The 20,532-nt window shown below is 40.6% G+C and overlaps 1 protein-coding gene across 13 annotated transcripts in view; it reads right to left on the minus strand.

Moving 5' to 3' along the window:
- Nucleotides 1–20,532, minus strand: part of tenm2a (teneurin transmembrane protein 2a) — a 639,454-nt gene that overhangs the window by 216,926 nt on the left and 401,996 nt on the right. For 10 of the 13 annotated variants that reach the window (XM_062045574.1, XM_062045572.1, XM_062045573.1 and 7 more), the window contains one exon: nt 1,471–1,677. The exons of the other annotated variants lie outside the window; for them this stretch is intronic. In XM_062045574.1, coding sequence (XP_061901558.1) covers nt 1,471–1,677 — 207 coding nt within the window. The remainder of the gene's footprint in view (nt 1–1,470; nt 1,678–20,532) is intronic. 13 annotated transcript variants of the gene reach the window in all.

Consider the following 20,532-nt stretch of genomic DNA (forward strand, 5'->3'; position numbering starts at 1 on the left):
AGTCAGCTGGAGGCGTGTCTTAATGAAATTAAACAATGGATGTCCGCTAACTTTTTGCAACTCAACGCTAAGAAAACGGAAATGCTGATTATCGGTCCTGCTAGACACCAACATCTATTTAATAATACCACCTTAACATTTGACAACCAAACAATTAAACAAGGAGACTCGGTAAAGAATCTGGGTATTATCTTCGACCCAACTCTCTCGTTTGAGTCACACATTAAGAGTGTTACTAAAACGGCCTTCTTTCATCTCCGTAATATCGCTAAAATTCGTTCCATCTTGTCCACTAGCGACGCTGAGATCATTATTCATGCGTTCGTTACGTCTCGTCTCGATTACTGTAACGTATTATTTTCGGGCCTCCCTATGTCTAGCATTAAAAGATTACAGTTGGTACAAAATGCGGCTGCAAGGCTTTTGACAAAAACAAGAAAGTTTGATCATATTACGCCTATACTGGCTCAGTTGCACTGGCTTCCTGTGCACTTAAGATGCGACTTTAAGGTTTTACTACTTACGTATAAAATATTACACGGTTTAGCTCCAGCCTATCTCGCCGATTGTATTGTACCATATGTCCCGACAAGAAATCTGCGTTCAAAGAACTCCGGCTTATTAGTGATTCCCAGAGCCAAAAAAAAGTCTGCGGGCTATAGAGCGTTTTCTATTCGGGCTCCAGTACTCTGGAATGCCCTCCCGGTAACAGTTAGAGATGCTACCTCAGTAGAAGCATTTAAGTCCCATCTTAAAACTCATTTGTATAATCTAGCCTTTAAATAGACCCCCCCTTTTTTAGACCAGTTGATCTGCCGTTTCTTTTCTTCTCTCCTCTTCTCCCCTGTCCCTTGCGAGGGGGAGTTGCATAGGTCCGGTGGCCATGGATGAAGTGCTGGCTGTCCAGAGCCGGGACCCCGGGTGGACCACTAGCCTGTGCATCGGTTGGGGACATCTCTGCGCTGCTGACCCGTCTCCGCTCGGGATGGTTTCCTGTTGGCCCCGCTGTGGACTGGACTCCCGCTGATGTGTTGGATCCACTGTGGACTGGACTTTCACAATGTTATGTCAGACCCACTCGACATCCGTTGCTTTCGGTCTCCCCTAGAGGGGGGGGGTTACCCACATATGCGGTCCTCTCCAAGGTTTCTCATAGTCATTCACCGACGTCCCACTGGGGTGAGTTTTTCCTTGCCCGTATGTGGGCTCTGTACCGAGGATGTCGTTGTGGCTTGTACAGCCCTTTGAGACACTTGTGATTTAGGGCTATATAAATAAACATTGATTGATTGATTGATTGATATTTGTATTTTATCTATCATCTTTTAAAAACTACAAAATACAGGGCACCAAATGAATGCAATGCCAATGGACATAGAATGAAATAATGCAGGACTACAGTATGATGGATATGGATGTACTGTATTAATAAAATGAATGAAAGGAAGGATGAGTGGGTCGTTTTCTTACCCGTGGAAGACGTCTGAGCCCGCAGCAAATATGAGTCTTCCGGGTGGGTCTCCAGGTGAGAATGGGTTGAATTTTTCTCGAGGAGGGGCACCTGACACTCCCTGATGGGTGGAGAAGGGCCGGGGGATGGGTGGTGTGGGGCGGACGAGGAGGACGGAAGGGACGGAGGGAGCAAGGAGGAGGAAGAGGTTGGAGGCAGTGGGCGACCTGGAATACGGAGGCAGAGAAAGGAGGGAGGGTGAACGTTAGACAAAACAGATGGTAATGACACACAGTGAAAACGTGATGTGGTGGGGCCTGTTTTAAAGAAGCACGCGACCAGAGAAATCCAGACATGTTTTGCAAAATAACACAAGATCTTTGCAAAATTAATAACACAATGTGTTTGAGTGTGGGAAAAAAAAGTTCTCACTTGTTAGCTCAAATGAAAAACATTTACAGTGAGACATCTTTGAGACTAAAACTGTCACGATCAGGTCGCAGCTTGCTGCACGGTTGTTCTCCCAAGATGCAAAAAGGACGGCTCCGGACGAAGGCGTAAAGGTAGGATTTGGTTCATTAACATAAATCACCCAACTACCAAAAACACAGGCAAAGAACAAAAAAGACGAGCGTGCCTAACACACGTGAAGCTAAGACTCAGCCAGAAGCTATGGCATGGAAAAAGAAAACTTACTTGGTCAGAACGTGACACAAACAATGACGCCAGGCCGACTGACTAGCAAAGACAAGCTTAAATAATGTCTCTGATTAGTGCTCGGGAAGCAGGTGAGTGGGCGAGCACTAATCAGAGACAGGTGAACACAATGAGTTGCCATGGTGACAAAACAAACAAGGAAGCGCAAACGGGAACTAAATAAGTCAAAAACTAACAGAACATAACTAAACAAAACATGATCTAGACCACAGATCATGACAAAAACTAACAAACTGTGTGAACTAATGAATAACAATCAGCCTAACTGGATGCTTTGAAAAATGTACTGTTTTATCATTTGGGAACGCATAAGGTATGAAAACTAGGGCTATTAAAGAAGTTCCAGAAAACTAAGGAGGGCAGAGGGGCGGACTTCTCCCCTTACTATTAATCTTATTTTGAGAATCAGCATTCTCTGCAAAATTGTGTCTCAATTGGATTCCAGAAAAAAAACCTCAAGCAACATAAGCACATATGACCCGATGTTACACATCCAAAAACTTGAGACTTGCAACAGGGGTGGCTTGTCCTTGCAGCCCGAAGCTGCAGCCACCAGCGGCTCTGCTCCATTGTCCATCAAAGACATAGGATGAGCGGGGCGTAGGTGTGCATATCTTTACAGTGGTAGTCCATAGGTCTGTGTGTGTCCGTAAGCCTGGAAGTCGCTACAGCCTTGTGAGTGACATCACAATAACACAGCTGGTTGCTATGTAGGAGTTTGAGGTCATCACCCAACAGAGTCATACACATCCCAAGAACAAATGAAGAAGGGAGAAAGAAAGGGATTTCAGAGCATCTGTTGCAGCAATAGTCTCACTGGGTGTGACCCACCCTTCAATCCCAACGGGCAACCTCTGGGCTCCTTAAACGGCTGCCATTGTCTTCCATATTTGTCGTTAGACCAAAGCAACATTCTATCCAGTCAGCAGATGACCTTTTAACACAGTTCCAAATAGATAGACATCTTCAATGTCTTCGACGGAAAGAATCGCCAGACAGACAACCCTCCGTTTCTTCCACGAGTCCATCATGTGTCCAGCAGCAAATATTCTATCAGGACAGGCAGGTTACCTCGAACCTGAGCTTCTCGTTGAGGATATCTTGTCAATTGTGTTGAGAGACGAGGTTATCAAGTCCATATTTTAGATTTCAGTGATTACAGCAATAAACAAAGGTTTACTGTATTACACTTGGCGACCAGAAGTAGATTTGGATATGGGAGTCTGAATGTGTGCATAGGAGACACAACCAACAAAAATGCAGTTTGCGTATGTTTATAATTAGATATTAAGAAATAATGTATAATTAATATTTTATAAGTTATGTAAAGATTTGGGTTTACTATTTAAAAAAATCACCTATGATTTAGGTATTAATTAAGAACAATAATCCATTGTTAACTACAATATACAATATATTTAATAGCCATGTGTTTTTATTCCATAATGTCCAAAGTTTAAATGGAAATGCAAAAAAAATAAGTCCTAGGGGGAAAATAAACATTTCTAACCGCCATGAAACCAATTCAGAAGCCTATTCGGAAATGCTATACCCCTTTGGCATTAACATAAAAAAAACAAAAAAACACAATAAATAGGTACGAACTATACGAAAAACAAATATTTTTTAGACATTATACATGATATATTTAGGGAAATGGTTTGACTGCAATATAAACTTGAATAGTATGGTCATTTTAGAAATGTCTGTCACAATGACGGCGTTTAAAGTGATGCTAAATTAGCGATTATATCTATGGGCTTTTGAATGGATGCGGTTGCAATGTTGCTACACCACCCTAAAACTATTAAAAAGGACATGTCGACTCTCCACTGAGTAGAAGTTTAGAAAAAAACATAGTATAATTTCATCCATAGTCAGTCCGTCAAAGTAGAACAAGCAAACAGAACACGACTACCACGGTGATGATCAGCTCGTGTAGTGACCGGTTGCCATAATTATGTGCCGCCACCCCACTAAACAATAGCTTAGAGCAGGCCTGGGTAATTATTTTGACTCGGGGGCCAAATTTAGAGAAAAAAATGTGTCTGGGGGCCGGTATATCTATTTTTAGGAACACTAATACAAAACCTCACAATAATGTCCGATTGAATGCTAAAAACGTTATGACAGACCGCCTTAAAAAACTTAATGGAATTTAACATTTTTCTATGAACAATAAAACTCTGAATATTGACAACATATGAACGTCACACCCCCTTTCGATCGACATATTTTACAATCAAGTGAAAGGGTACAAAATAAACCCACCTAAAATCTGATACATCTGATATTTGTTGAATTTCCCCCAGGGATCAATAAAGTACTTTCTATTCTATTATATTCTATTTTATACATCACTAAGCTTTAGAACTTTGTTGTGAAAATCTCCTTCCCGCCCACACTGCTTGGTGCCTCGTCTGAGCTGCTGTGACGTAGATTACCATAGTAACTAGTTAGATTACCATAGTAACTAATTAGATGACCATAGTAACTAATTCGATGACCATAGTAACTCATTAGATTACCATAGTAACTAATTAGATGACCATAGTAACTAATTAGATGACCATAGTAACTAGTATACCATCCATAAGCGCAGATTCCAAGCATTGAAATACTTTGTATAGTGGAAGACTTACGGTCATTAGAAAAAATCACTGCACATCATAATGGCAGCTACACTTTCCGTCTTAGAGATCTAAAAAAATTATTTGGAAATGACCGGCGGGCCAGATTGAAAAGCTCAACGGGCCGCATGTGGCCCCCGGGCCTTAATTTGCCCAGGTCTGGCTTAGAGTGTCGGCCCTGGCTGGTATGGTGTCATCCCCAGGCCTGAGTTGGCCCCCGGGCCGCTAATTGAATAGCAATATTGTATACCAACAAGATCTGCTGTATCTTAACTGATGGACTGCTTCTCAGAACGCACTCCCAATTACATAAATGATAATACTAGAAAATAAATGTAGAATAAATGAGGTGAGACCCATGCTCATTCTACAACAATTTAAAACGTTTTTAATTAGATCTTGGTGACTTATGGCTTCAACTTTTAATTTATCAAAGGAGTCATGAGCTATTTCTTGGTTCATGGTCTCGCCGGAATGGAATGATGGGATTGGATTATTGTAGGGGCCAACATCCATTGTACAACCATCCCCTACATGTGTAACACACAAGAAAGTTAACACTCTTTAAATAGGAGGAGCCATGGGACAATCGGACACAATCAGGCTGCCCCATTCACCAGAGAGACACAGGAGGGATGGAAAGAAATCACTCTACTCTCCAAAGGTTTGAAAATCAAGGACAAAGACAAATCTAATAAATTCTATTTGGAGACAGCTCAAAATGTAGAATAATTATGTCTGACATATTTGTAGCTCCATCAATCAACAACACAGAGAGAACGAGGCCACCGAGTTCAGTCAATCCACTGAAGAACTCATTATTATTATTATCGGCACTAATTAAACAGTCAAACAGAGACCGTGACGATAATCATTTGTTTTCTCCTGACCATACAATCAAAATTATTCGTTTTATAGCGTTACAAATACACTTTTCTCTGTAATACGTTGATCTGCACCATCCTGATCCTAGATGTAGAAGAGACCGGGATGGTTGTCACTTTTTACTCCACTGTGAATTGCTCATCTTCGAAACATTTTTAATAGTTATTTCTACATTAAATTGAAGCTTAAAGTGTTGACTTGAAATTTGCATCCCTCTCATTTTCCAACTTATTGTAACAAAGAGGTAATGAACTATCAAGACACTCGGATATAATGGGCCAATCACAGAGACGGTTGTAAATGGTAAATGGTTTATACTTGTATAGCGCTTTTCTACCTTCAAGGTACTCAAAGTGCTTTGACACTATTTCCACATTCACACGCACACACACACACACACACACACACACACACACACACACACACACACACACACACACACACACACACACACACACACACACACACACACACACACACACACACACACACACACACACACACACACACACACACACACACACACACACACACACACACACACGAGAGCTAACCACGACCCATCAGGAGGAAGGGTGAAGTGTCTTGTTCAAGGACACAACAGACGTTGGTAGAAGCTGGGGATCGAACCAGGAACTCTCCCAACAACGCCACGTTGTCCCACTCTAATCTTAATGGGAAAAATCTATTTTAAAATAAGTAATTATTTAAATGCAAGTTTATTTTTTATTCATATTTATTATATTATTTAGGCAAGACCTAATTTGAAAGTTTAATTGCATTGACAAAGTTGAGACAAGCATAACTTAATGCATGTTAACACAAAATGAGCAAGAAATGTGATTAATCACAAAAAATATTGCATTAACTATCTATATATGCAGATTAATTACACAATTTGTGTGCTGTATATGCTCAATGACATGCTAAATAATAATCGAGGATGGTTATCTGAAAGGGGGTGCAAGTAGCTTTATAGTCAGTGATCGGGTCAATGCAGTGCAAAGATGAGTGAGGAAACTCTGACGACCCTTTAGATATAACTTTTGCCATGTTTTGAGCAGATAAATGACATGCATTCAAGTTAAAAAAAAATCCTGGATGACTTTCTGACAATAAAATTGCATTTGTAATCATTGTCCAAATATTGTGGTCTTTTTAAAGTTAATTTCTGTTATGCAAGCGAGTAATAACCTGTGATTAATCATGATTATGGTAATCCAAATTTAAACGTGGGATGAATTTGATCAATCTTATTTGACAGCACACATATATGAATATGTCAAATAGCAACCCCAAATTATTATTTTTTTTAACATCCAGGCTAACAACAATGTCAAAGTAGTTAGCTATCTAATTGCTTAATTATAGCATTCCCTTCACAAAATCAATGGTTCTGTTATACATTCATTGTGTAAAAGTCTACAAGATTAATACAATTTCCCATTAAAACAACATGAGAAGTCCTTTCGGATCAACTACTCTACAGAAGATTATGTAGGTGAGCTCGTCTTAATCCCGATTCCGTAAATTCCGTAAAACGTAATAAGGCAGTACCCTCTAAATGTGACAACCAATCCCATTCTTCCCTTCAGGAGTGGGAAAAGAATAGTCTTCCCCACACTTCATCCATTCATCTTCCTTTGCCATTCACAAGCAACGGAGAGGTTACAATGCGTGACCATGGTTTGTCACTTCTTTCATTGCACTTACTTTTCTTCTCTTACGGAGAAGAGAACACAATGCAGCAAGATCTTGACAAAAAAGGCAACTTATTTCAGATTTAGTTTTGGTAATCCCTTTTCCCCCCTTATTTTTTAATCTAAAAGGAGACATTTTTAAACATTGTATGCATTACATGTCTCATGCTAGTTTATTGAATGAAACTGGCATTTGCTTGGATTGAGATTTTTCTTTGTGGCTATGCAAATATCCTTCTGAGAACCAGTCGTTTTGCATAAAAGGGCATTTTTCTTGAAATGTAAAAAAACAACAACAACAAATAGGCCAAACAATATAATTCCACTGCATCGGGTTCTTGTGAGGATAAAGTATCAGGACACACAACACTGTTGGAACGGGAATTAAAAGTGATTATCAGTTAAGAAAAAAAGGGTCTGCTCTACAAATATCCAAATACCATGCGCTAAACGCCATGTGTAAACTATATGATTCCGTGTACTAGGAGTGTTGCGTGTGATTTACTAAGACTGCGTTTGCGATTAATAACTGGTGCAGACCGCCCTTTTAAAGTGAGGTTGTTGCATGTTCTACGCAGTTTTTTACCATGGAGACACTTTTTTACTGCACACTTATGTTAAAATGCTCCTACCTGTGGCATTTTACTATGTTTTCAAAGATGCAGCAGAACATCATGTACCACTTTTTATGGGCATTTTTAGCAGATCGTCAACGAAACTCACTTTTTAGTGCGCTCATGTCAGATGTTGCACTAACAGAGCGTGCGTTGTAATGTTCCAAACAGAAAAAAATGCATACTGAAAGAATTTTTTTTCATAGAAATGAAAAAAAAAAACTGTCATTAAAAATATGCCAGCAGACACCAAAATGTGTCAATTTAGTTTGTTTTAATCAGCCCCTTAAGTCATTTTTGACAGTCCATATATGTTTACAAGCATATGTAGGACGGAGCTGCAGCGCAATCAACTCCTTTCTCACAGCCATTTCTGCGCAATTGCCAGTTTGTGCGTCCATTCTAGATGTACCTAATAAAAAACGCAGAACAGTTTTAGTCTTGATAAATCATACTGTGTGTGCTAAATAATTATATTTGCATTTATTTTTTTCCTCCCAGTATCGTAGGCGTTATGGTGATCAGCATTTATTCTGCATATTCATGAAGATAGACAGGCTAAATGGATTGCACTTCAAACATAAAGTGTTTACAAAGTACAAAGAAGAAGAACCATGATAAACTAGAAATGTATTTCATCCATCTATTCATTTTCAAGATAATCTTACTCATCTCACTATATGAAATGTAACTTACTTCACCGAGTATTATTTACTTATTTATTTATTAATTTTTATTGGGATTACTTATGGAGTATATTGTGAATACATTGAGAACAGTAAGTGAACAAAATTTTTAGCAACAGTTATGTCAAAGTAAAGGGGTAGGATTAAATAAGCTCTGCTTCTTCCTACTCCTTTTCGAACATGTTGAAAAGAGAGACTGTAAATTGTGATGTATCATGTTGTATGCTTGCATGTTCGAAATAAACTCAAACTCAAACTAATTTTTTTGCTCACTTAAGAGATGCCATCATCTGCGCACAAGCTTGATAGCGCTTTGTGTTCGTGCCTGTTTTAAAAGAGTCATATTATGATTTTGTTATCTACATTTAAAACACTTTATTGTGGTCTACATAACATGTAATTGTTATTCTTTGGTCAGACCATCTGCAAATCACTTTCTGATCGTCTCTTCAGGAAGCACCGTTTTGTCGGCGGTCTTATTTATGTGCCTCCACTTTGACTGTGTCTTCTCCCTGTCAGCCATGTTGTAGTTTTGAGCACTTCCATATGGAGTCTACTGAGGGATGCTACTTTGTATCAGAAATGGCAACAGCTGAGGATGCATGTGCATGTACAAGCCAGTCTGCCCCACAACAAGAGGATAGAGAAAAAAGAAGAAAGTTATTGAAGACGACCTCGGACTACAACGGACTTGCGCAAAGCTGATTTTGTAAAAATTTACCATGTATGTCTCAAAGGTTTGATTAGACTTAGACTTCCCTTTTTATTGTCATTCAAATTTGACCTTTACAGTACAGCTAAGAACATAATTTTGTTGCATTAGCTTATTGTAGTGCAGGATAAAAGAGCAATAAGGTGCATGTATAAATAAATAGATTACTGTACAGATAAATATATTGCACTTTTGCATATGCATCCACGTTTATGGACGTATGTTATATTGTCTTTATATTCCAGCGAGTTAATCAGTTTTTGGGGGGGAATTATCTTGATGCATTCAAGAGTCTTATGGCCTGAGGGAAAAAGCTGTTACAGAACCTGGAAGTTCTGCTACGGAAGCTGCAGAACCTCTTTCTAGAGTCCAGCAGTGAAAAGGGTCCTTGGTGGCGGTGGGAGGAGTCTCTACAGATTTTCTGAGCCCTGGTCAGGCAGGGGTATTTTGCCATTTCCAGGATAGGAGGAAGAGGAGTCCTGATGATATTTTCAGCCGTCCTCACTACTCTCTGCAGACTTCCAGTCTGAGGCACTGCAGGCTCCAGTCCAGACATAGATGAAGTTGGTCAGTAGGCTCTCTATTACAAACATTATGCAGATCCCAAATACACTAAAACAAGTACCAATAAGTAAGAAAAGTTCCCCCTTTAGTAGATCAGGCCCAAAGTCACATCGATGCAAGGTGCATTCATCAATACAGGTACCACTATGGCTCTATAGAGATATAGCTGGAAGATGAGGAGGCCCCGTCCTGCTTGCCCAAACTGCTCCAGCTTAGTGCTTTGTGTAATGGAAACCAGAGCTGAGATTGATCCACACCTCGACGTTAACTTCACCCTGGAGAGAGGCTAGCCTTGTCAGCGTGTGCATGCAAGTGTGTTTGCAAGCCTCTCTTTGTGTTTTTGTATGTGTGTGTGTGTGTGTGTGTGCGCGCATGCGTGTGTCCGTGTGTGTTCCCGGTCAATTTCGTCAGTGCATACTGAGAAAAAATGGATTAACAATAACAAAGCAAACACTGTGGTGGACACAAGGGAATTGATGGCAGGCAACGTGACAGAGTGACGCAAAAGGCAGGGGGAGTGGGCGTTGGGTCAGCAAAGTCAGAGGGTCAACTTGATGAAAGGAGAGCACTGTGATAGAGGTTTGGAGAAGAAAAAAGTCAAGAAAGAGGGCCTAAACTTATTTCCATTAAAAATAAGGCAAAAGCAATCGGAATGACAACAGAAGGCAATCATTGCAGGTAATTAGTCCATAACAATGGATGATGGAGGAAGGGAACAACAAATAAAGAGGCAAACAGGGGATAAGCCACCTTTACTTATGCAAAAAAGCAATTGATCCAAACAAATCAATCACACCCTTCAATTGATGTTTGAGATGGGATACAGCTATTTGCATATTTTAGAAGACCTCTAATAAGGCTATTGGTGCAAACATGCAGTGGTAAACATTTGCCTGTGTGTGTGTTTTTGCATTTCTACCCTTCTTGAGACATCAACAAGGAAAAGTACCGTCCATATGAGGACCGGTGAACACGTTAGGACATAAATCATGGTCCCAATACGGAAAACCATTGCATCGAAAAGAGAATGTCTCATTTGCACCATCCATCCATCCATTTTCTACAGCTTATTCCCTTCGGGGTCGCGGGGGGCGCTGGATCCTATCTCAGCTATAATCGGGCGGAAGGCTGGGTACACCCTGGACAAGTCGCCACCTCATCGCAGGGCCAACACAGATAGACAGACAACATTCACACTCACATTCACACACTAGGGCCAATTTAGTGTTGCCAATCAACCTATCCCCAGGTGCATGTCTTTGGAGGTGGGGGGAAGCCGGAGTACCCGGAGGGAACTCACGCAGTCATGGGGAGAACATGCAAACTCCACACAGAAAGATCCCGAGGCCGGGATTGAACTCACGACTACTCAGGACCTTCGTATCGTGAGGCAGACGCACTAACCCCTCTTCCGTGCTGCCTCATTTGCACCCCTGGTGGTGAAATCTATCAAAATTAGGGTGGTCCAAAAAAGGAGGGATTTTTCAAATTGACTGTGTGTCGGTTTTAAAAGTGCTCCCCCTCTGGCCAAGATATGAAAAAACAAGTGTGTGTAAGAAAGTGAAATGAGCCCCCTTTGGCCAAAATTAATAAAATAATGTATGTAGAGACATACTGTAAAAACTTGAAGTAAATAATTAAGATTACGAAACAATTACAAACAAAAAGTTCAACAAAATGTTTTTTTTTAACTCAAAGCAGTCTTTTTCTCACAGCGTGTTGACTTTTTTCTTATAAAATTGGGAACAATTTCTCATATTATTTCTGTTTCTCTAATATTGCAATATTTTCTTGTAAAATTATTACTTTTTTATGTAAAATTATTACTTTTTAATGCAAAATGGTGTCATTTGTCATATAAAATTCTGACTTGTATCACAATATTGCCAATTTTTTTGTTTTTCTTGTAAAATAGTGACATTTTTTTTGTAAAAAGATGACTTGTGTCATATATTTGCCAAGTAAAATCCCGATTATTATTATAATATTGCCAACATTTTAAGCTTTTCTTGTAAAATTGTGACTGTTATTGAGTAAAATTCCAACTTTTATCATAATATTGCACAAATGTACAGTTTTTCTTGTAAAATGTTGACTTGCGTTGAGTAAAATTACGACTTTTATTTTAATACTGCCAAAATTCAAAGTTTTTCTTGTAAAATTCCAAAAAAATTTTCACAACAACCTTTTTTAGATTTGCATAGTATGTATATATTATTAATGTTGTAAATACAAATCTTTATATATCTAGAAAGAGTGGTCCTAAAGAGGTAGGCATTTTTCTGAGGTCTCAAGAAGGTAACAAATGCAAGAATGTGTGTTTGTGTGTGTGTGTGTGTGTGTGTGCGTGTGTGTGTGTGTGTGTGTTTGTGTGTGTGTGTGTGTGTGTATAACCTGCTTTACTGCTGCATGCTATTATTACATGCACTCACAATTAAGGGAGCATGAACTCATGTGGAAGGCAATGCATGTGCTGGGCTACTTATTAACATTTTAAATCACTTTAATTAAAAAAAAATGGTAAAATGGCGATAGTTGGCCAAAAGCAATTAATAGAACTTTAATCTCTTTAGCAACTATGCTGTGGGGCATCCTTAACTCAGACATTTCTGCTACATTTCCAAGAAAGGTCAGTGAAAATTGCTTTGTGTTATTAGAACAAAAGATTGGCAACGAGATCACGTGGTTCACTTGACGAATCGGACTGTTGGCACGCTTCAGCCGCCTCCCTCTGTTTCCGCATGCCGCTCACTCCTGAAATCTAAAGTGTTGATTAGCGTGACAGCTAAGTTCATCTTTGGAGATCACGGGGATTTTTCAGGGCTTGCTTTTCACTTGCCCTAATTACTTCATTGCAATGCTACAACGCAACAATGAAACATGCTGCTGCACTGAGACATATCTGAAGTGTTACAATGACATTCTCTATTGTTTCTCAAGCCATTCTTAAAATATGCTGTGGCATGTAGGTATGAGCGATATGGCCTAAAATCTATATCACAACATATATAGCAGCCTCTTGCAATAACGAAATTAATCACAATATAATATTTAGTATATAAATGATAATAGAACCATTTCAAAACGGATTACAAAGGCTCCTAACTTGGCTGCTGATGTATGCGGTAACTAGAGTTGTTCGGTATACCGGTACGAATAAAGTACCGAGATACTAATTGATTGAAATCGGTACTATACTGCCTTTCAAAAGTACCCGGTACCATTCTCTCATCTAAGTTCCACTGTGAGGTGGTGACTTCAGAGCCGAGGCGCATGATGTTGAGTGTGTCAAAACGCACACACAAAGTGCATACAAGTAATAACATCACAGTGGGGAAGAATGGCAAAAAAACGATAATTCTACTGGTTAATAAAGAGGGTGGTGAATCGCAATATGGAGGTATTTGGGCTTCAATTTGTGACAATCTGGTTGCTTTATTATTAGTTTTGCAGGACACAACCGGACCCATTCAGCACTTTACTGCGCAGTGCGCACGCTTCTCACTAACATCACTCAGCCAACACGTTGACGTTCTCGCACACAAATATGCTACTCTCATAAGTTAACAGCTCATCTGTTGTGCACATGTAGATACATAACATGTAGATCCATAACATGTAGATAAATAATATGTATATACGTAGACACGCACACAGCTGCTTGGCTTGATGCCAAATATTACCGGAGTTAGGACCGCCCATCTAACGTCAACTAGTGGGAGTAAAATGACTGAATTTGGTAACAAATTGCTACAAATTGTGTTTTATCTTTAACAGATGTGTGTTTTACCTGCTGCATGGTCATATTTGCCAACCCTCCCGATTTTTCCGGGAGACTCCCGAATTTCAGTGCCCCTCCCGAAAATCTCCCGGGGCAACCATTCTCCCGAATTTCTCCCGATTTTCACACGGACAACAATATTAAGGCCGTGTCGTGACGGCGCTGCCTTTAGCGTCCTCTACAACCTGTCGACGCGTCCGCTTTTTCACCGTACAAACAGCGTGCCGGCCCAATCACATGTTGTATACGGCTTCTGCATACACACGAAAGTGACTGCAAAACTTGATCAACAGCCATACAGGTCACACTGAGGGTGACCGTATAAACAACTTTAACACTGTTACAAATATGCGCCACACTGTGAACCCACACCAAACAAGAATGACAAACACATTTCGGGAGAACATCCGCACCGTAACACAACATAAACACAACACAACAAATACCCAGAACCTCTTGCATCTCTAACTCTTCCAGGCTACCCCGCTACCACCAAACCCCGCCCACCTCAACCCCGACCCCCCCACACCTAAACCCCCCACTCCACAAATCTTCCAAATTCGAAGGTCTCAAGGTTGGCAAGTATGTGCATGGCTTATCTGGGTACATTTATCAATAATTTTGTTTTTAGCACTTACTAATAATTGTATTTTTCTTAAGCACATTACAGGATTGGCAATAAATCATGAAGCATTTAATATAATGTAAATAAAGCTTTTTTATTATATTCTAATTTAATCCTTGATTATAGCAGACTATATGTTATATGGAAAATTGTAAATTGTTCTTTGAGTGCAACAAGAAAAACACAACGTGTTTAATGCCCTTTAATTTATATTTTAACCTTCTATAATTGTTATTTGATGCAATAGGAAATATATGTTTATTGTATTGCAAGATTTTCTGTTAAAATAAAGCCAACATTGACACTTTTTCGTAGTTCCCTTTATTTGGAAAAGTAACGAAAAGTGTCGATATACATTTTGGTATAGGTACCATAATTGTAGTTGTATTATTTTCTCAAAACAATTATTAATCTACTGGCTAATTTACTGTTTAAGGGGCTGCTTGCAACCTGTTTAAAGTTACATTATCTAAATTAAAAATAGAACAAGAAACCCAGCGGCTAGCTTACGTTATCATCAGTGGTTTAACATAAGAGATTAAATAAACAAATGTCTATATTTCTCACAATTAGATGTTAAAATTTGTAAAACACGGCCCGAATGAAATGCTTGCTATGATTTGCTTTCATTTTTCGTGTCCGTACACGTGCACATTCCCTCGGTGCAGCGTTTAAACAGGTGAACGAGGCCATAAATCACTCCGAACACTGCCCTTGTTGCGCTGTGGCCTTTTTCTTTTTCTCCTTGCGTGTGTACATCCTGAAGGTTGGAATCGGGAAGAGGTCGTGTCACTAAGATCGAACGCGAGCGCCCTCTCAGCATCCACCTAACAGTGACATACTTCTGTTCAAACGTATAAGGCACTTATTCTTATGTTTTTGGATACTTTACATTAGTTTTAAGCGATACTACAAATTTGGGTATGGAGCCAATACCAAGTAGTTACAGGGGAGTATTAGTAATACCAATGCTGATACTGAGATGTTCAATATTACTGAATGATTACATTTATTATCACAATTATAATCAGACAAAAACACATGACGGTGATGTAGCATTATCAATTCAATTATTTCCTGTTATTGGCTCTGATTTAAATCATTTGGTTTTTGACCTGAAAGCCCTCCTTTGTCCAGGGACTTAATTCCTGAGCTTGTAAACAATACCAAAAACGAGTGACAAATGTTGATAATGAAAACATTTTTATTTAGCCACTGTAGTATCGACCATATGCTGATACTATACTTGATGTTGTTACTGTTGATTTTTTAATCGAACCCCCTATAGCAGTGGTGTCAAACGTACAGCTGGAGGGCCGGATCAGGCCCGCAAACAGGTTTTATCCAGCCCGCGGGATTAGTTTGCTAATTATAAAAAATAACCTGAAATTTTTGTATCAAACAAACAGCTGTTCTAAATGTGTCCACTGGGTGTCGCAATAGAAATTCTTTGTATCTTTGCAGATGATGCTACATATGTAAAGCAAAATAAACCACATTATGTTAGTACACCAGTCAAGGAAAATGATCAAACTACATAAATAACATCCTGTAATTTGATTTTGACATAATTGTATTATCTTGATATAAACCAATGAGTTGACTGTTGAACATTATCACGTAATTTATTCAGAAAATATAAATAACGACAAATAAATTATTAACAATAGCAACATGTAAGTGTAAAAAAAAACCTAACAACATTATAATTTGTACATTTGTGTTTGTTCTATTTTCAAACAAAGAAAACAAACTGAAGTTGTCTTTATTTTTAAGTTATCGCTGACACCAAGGAAGTCGAGTCGACAACCGGCACTGGTCCTGACATACCTTGACTATGCGGATGACATCAGTCTGCTCTTCAACAATGTGGAACAAGCACAAAAACTACTACACAGGGTAGAGCTAGAGTGCGCCAAGGTTGGCCTTAGGCTAAATGCCATAAAAACTGAGGTCATGACCTACAACGTTCCACCAGAACATCAACCTCTGATAACAGCAGGAGGCACTGTGCTGAAAGAAGTTGAGGACTTCAAATACCTGGGCGCACGGGTCAACTCAACTGAGCAAGATCTAAAAGTGAGGAAGGCACTTGCATGGAGGGCCCTGTGACCAGTGTATGGAACTCCAACCTCCCCCGCCAAATCAAACTCAGCTTCTTCTATGCAGCAGTTGAGTCCGTTCTCCTCTATGGCAGCGAATGCTGGACCCTGAAGCCAATCCTGGAGAAGTCTCTGGATGGATGCTACACCAGGATGCTGCATGCAGTGCTTAACATCAACAAGAGTGCGCACGTAACCAACAGAATGCTCTACAAGGGAACACCAAGGGGGAGCGAGAAGATTGCTGTAAGGAGAATGAGACTAGCAGGACACTGCCAAAGGCATCAGGAGCTGCCAGCCAGCAAATTGGTGCTGGCTGGCAGCATGGACATCGGTCAAGAGGACGTCCCACACTAACATACGTGGACATACTCAAGAAGGATGCAGGAGCTCAGAGTACCAAGGAACTGGCCAAATGTATGGAGGATCGGGATGACTGGAAGCAACTATGGAAGGCTCGTCTGAGGACGACCTAGAGCAGGGGTCGGCAACCTTTACCACTCAAAGAGCCATTTTGGCAAGTTTCACAAATTAAAGAAAGTAATGGGAGCCACAAAAAAAATTTTTTAATTTAAAATGAAAAACACCGCATACAAAGCTTAAATGCTTTGTGCTATGTTAACCAGGGGTCTCCGACACACGCACCGGCACGCACTTTAATGTGGAAATTTGATGTTAGTGCAGCCCGCGAGTTTTGAATGAATGGCGCTTGATAGCGTCATACTTGCCAACCCTCTCATTTTTCCCGGGAGACTCCCGAATATCAGAGCGTGATGACACTGCATTTGGCGCCCTCTACAGTCTGCCCTAACGGTGTACCTGCTCGACCACAGGTAGAATGCAATTTCAGCTTGCTCACGTAAGTGACAGCAAGGCGTACTAACTCAGCAGCCACACATCTTACACTGACGGTGCCAATACCCAGAATCCCATGCAGCCCTAACTCTTCCGCTCAACCAACGCACGGAGAAGGGGGGGGGGGGGGGGGGGGGTTGATGTGTGGGGGGATTTGGTGGTAGCGGGGGTGTATAATGTAGACCGGAAGAGTTAGGGCTGCATGGGATTCTGGGTAATGGTTGTGTTGTGTTTATGTTGTGTTACGGTGGGATGTTCTCCAGAAATGTGTTTTTCATTCTTTTTTGGTGTGGGTTCACAGTGTGGCGCATATTTGTAACGTAACAATGTTAAAGTTGTTTGATACGGCTACCGTCAGTGTAAGCTGTGTGGCTGATGAGTAAGTATGCTTTGCTGTCTCCTGTGTGTGCAAGTAATAACAACATGCAACATGTGGCTGGACTGGCATGCTGTATGTAAATTCTATAGAGGACAATTACTGCAGTGCAATTAGGGCACGCCCTTTATTTAGTAATTATAGTGTAAATAGGATTATTTTTTCCCTGGGAGTAATCTATGAGAGACACTGAGATCCATAAGTCTCCTGGGAAAATCGGGGGGGTTGACATGTATGTAGCTGAGCCGCATCAGAGTGGTCAAGGAGCCGCATGCGGCTCCGGAGCCGCGGGTTGCCGACCCCTGACCTAGAGAGATGCCGTGATTTTACCAGTCCGGCCCACTTGGGAGTAGATTTTTCTCCATGTGGCCCCCGATCTAAAATTAGTTTGACCCCCCTGCCCTACAGTGTGTAGTGTAGTATGTTTAGCTATTCTTTGTCCTCCAGTGACTTGTTAGAAACTTTAGATCATTTATTATATGTTGTCTTAGGTGGGGATTTTCACTGTGGAGGGACGTTAGCCGCAGACTTGTTCGTTTGCTTGTCACTGTCAAATTTGCAGACACAGCTAGAATGTGTCATCCCCATGTTTTATCACGCTATGACGATAATAATAAAAGCTCTATCGTCGGTCAAATGTATATGATTTATATCGCGTATTACATTATCATACAGGCCAGTGTTTTTCAACCACTGTGCCGCGGCACACTAGTCTACCGTGAGATATTGTCTGGTGTGCCGTGGGAGATTATGTCATTTCACCTAATTGGGTTGAAAATAATTTTTTGCAAAAAAGTAATTATAATCCGCAAATAATGTGCCGTTGTTGAGTGTCTGTGCTGTCTAGCGCTCGGCAGAGTAACCATGTTATACTCTTCCATATCAGTAGGTGGCAGCAGGTAGCTAATTGCTTTGTGAATGTCGGGAACATCGTTTGCCGTGATCACAATATGCAGACGACAGCGGGAGGCAGTGTGCAGGTAAAAAGGTATGTAATGCTTAAACCAAAAATAAACAAAAGGCAAGTGCCGCTAAGAAAAGGCATTGAAGCTTCGGGATGGCTATGCAAAACAAAAACAGAATGCTGGACGACAGCAAAGACTTACAGGGAGCAGCAGACGGCGTCCACAAAGTACATCCGTACATAACAAGACATTCAACACCAAAATAGGAGCGCAAGACAAAAACTAAAACACTACACAAATGAAAACACCAAAAAAACTCAAAATAAGTCACGCCGTGATGTGACAGGTCGTGATAGTACGCCTACTCTGAGACAAGAGCTCTAGTGATGCATGGTTGGTTATGGTTTGAATTTATATCCAACAATTGCAAGAACGACTTTTTATTTTCAATATCGGCTGCTGAGTTTAACTTTTTAATGTTTTCTGCCAGTGGTGTGCCTCTGGATGTTTTCAATGCAAAAAAAATGTCCCTTGGCTCAAAAAAGGTTGAAAAACACTGATATAGGCTTTATTCCACAAATTGACTCGACAATGACTCCTCCCTGTCCTTGTCTATTTCTGTCCTTTCCCTTCCCCCACCCGCCTTGCTGCGTCCGTCCATGTGTCCACCCATCTGGCTGAGGTGAGGAGTGGTCGGCCAAGGAGAAGCGAGGAGAGGGACGGAGCGACAGCTGGAGCCCCGTCAGACAAGGAGAGACAAATTACCCCTCTAACGAGAGCCGTTTATCTTCTCTTCATCGCGCCCATATTTCCTCCCACACCTCTACACACCTGTGTGGGAACTTCGGAAAACCCGACGTCACAAAATTTCACTCTTGCCGATGCTTGTGTAAATGTGTTTTTAGAAAGGAATAATGAATGTCATTTCTTATTGTTCCGTAGAAGATTCACTTGTGAATTATAGTGAATTATATTTTATATAGCGCTTTTCTCTAGTGACTCAAAGTGCTTTACATTGTGAAACCCAATATCTAAGTTACATTTTTTAAACCAGTGTGGGTGGTACTGGGAGCAGGTGGGTAAAGTGTCTTGCCCAAGGACACAACGGCAGTGACTAGGATTGCAGAAGCGGGAATCGAACCTGGAACCCTCAAGTTGCTGGCACGGCCACTCTACCAACCGAGCTATACCGCCCCTGCCTATCATGGAAATTTACAGTGCATTCCCCAGGGGCCACCTTCGGTCTGTGTCCGCCCTGAGATCGGTAGGTTGTGAGTTCAAACCCCAGCCGAGTCATACCAAAGACGATAAAAAATGTGACCCATTACCTCCCTGCTTGGCACTCAGCATCAAGGGTTGGAATTGGGGAATGACCAAAAATGATTCCCGGGCGCGGCCACCGCTGCTGCTCACTGCTCCCCTCACCTCCCAGGGGGTGAACAAGGGGATGGGTCAAATGCAGAGGACACATTTCACCACACCTAGTGTGTGTGTGACAATCATTGGTACTTTAACTTTAACTTTAACTTAACTTAAACTGGGCCATCTCGTGGACATAAATGACGACATGGAAAAATTGGTTCATTAATCTGCACAAAATAACACAAGAAGAAACATGAATTGGACATCATGTGGACTAAGAAACCACCAAAAAAACAACAACAACAAAAAAAAAATAATTAATGAATCAAACAAAATATATCCATATTGGTGCATGCATACTGACTTGTCATTATCATCCATTATCATATGTTATACAGTACTTGTTCTGAAATTGTCATGTAGCCATCAAATCTGCTGTTGAAACTTGGACTATATAAAACCAACATACCGTATTTTTCGGACTATAAGTCGCAGTTTTTTTCATAGTTTGGCCGGGGGTGCGACTTATACTCAGGAGCAACTTATGTGTGAAATTATTAACACATTA

The sequence above is a fragment of the Entelurus aequoreus genome, linkage group LG04 (genome assembly GCF_033978785.1).
Source record: "Entelurus aequoreus isolate RoL-2023_Sb linkage group LG04, RoL_Eaeq_v1.1, whole genome shotgun sequence".
Taxonomy (NCBI): domain Eukaryota; kingdom Metazoa; phylum Chordata; class Actinopteri; order Syngnathiformes; family Syngnathidae; genus Entelurus; species Entelurus aequoreus.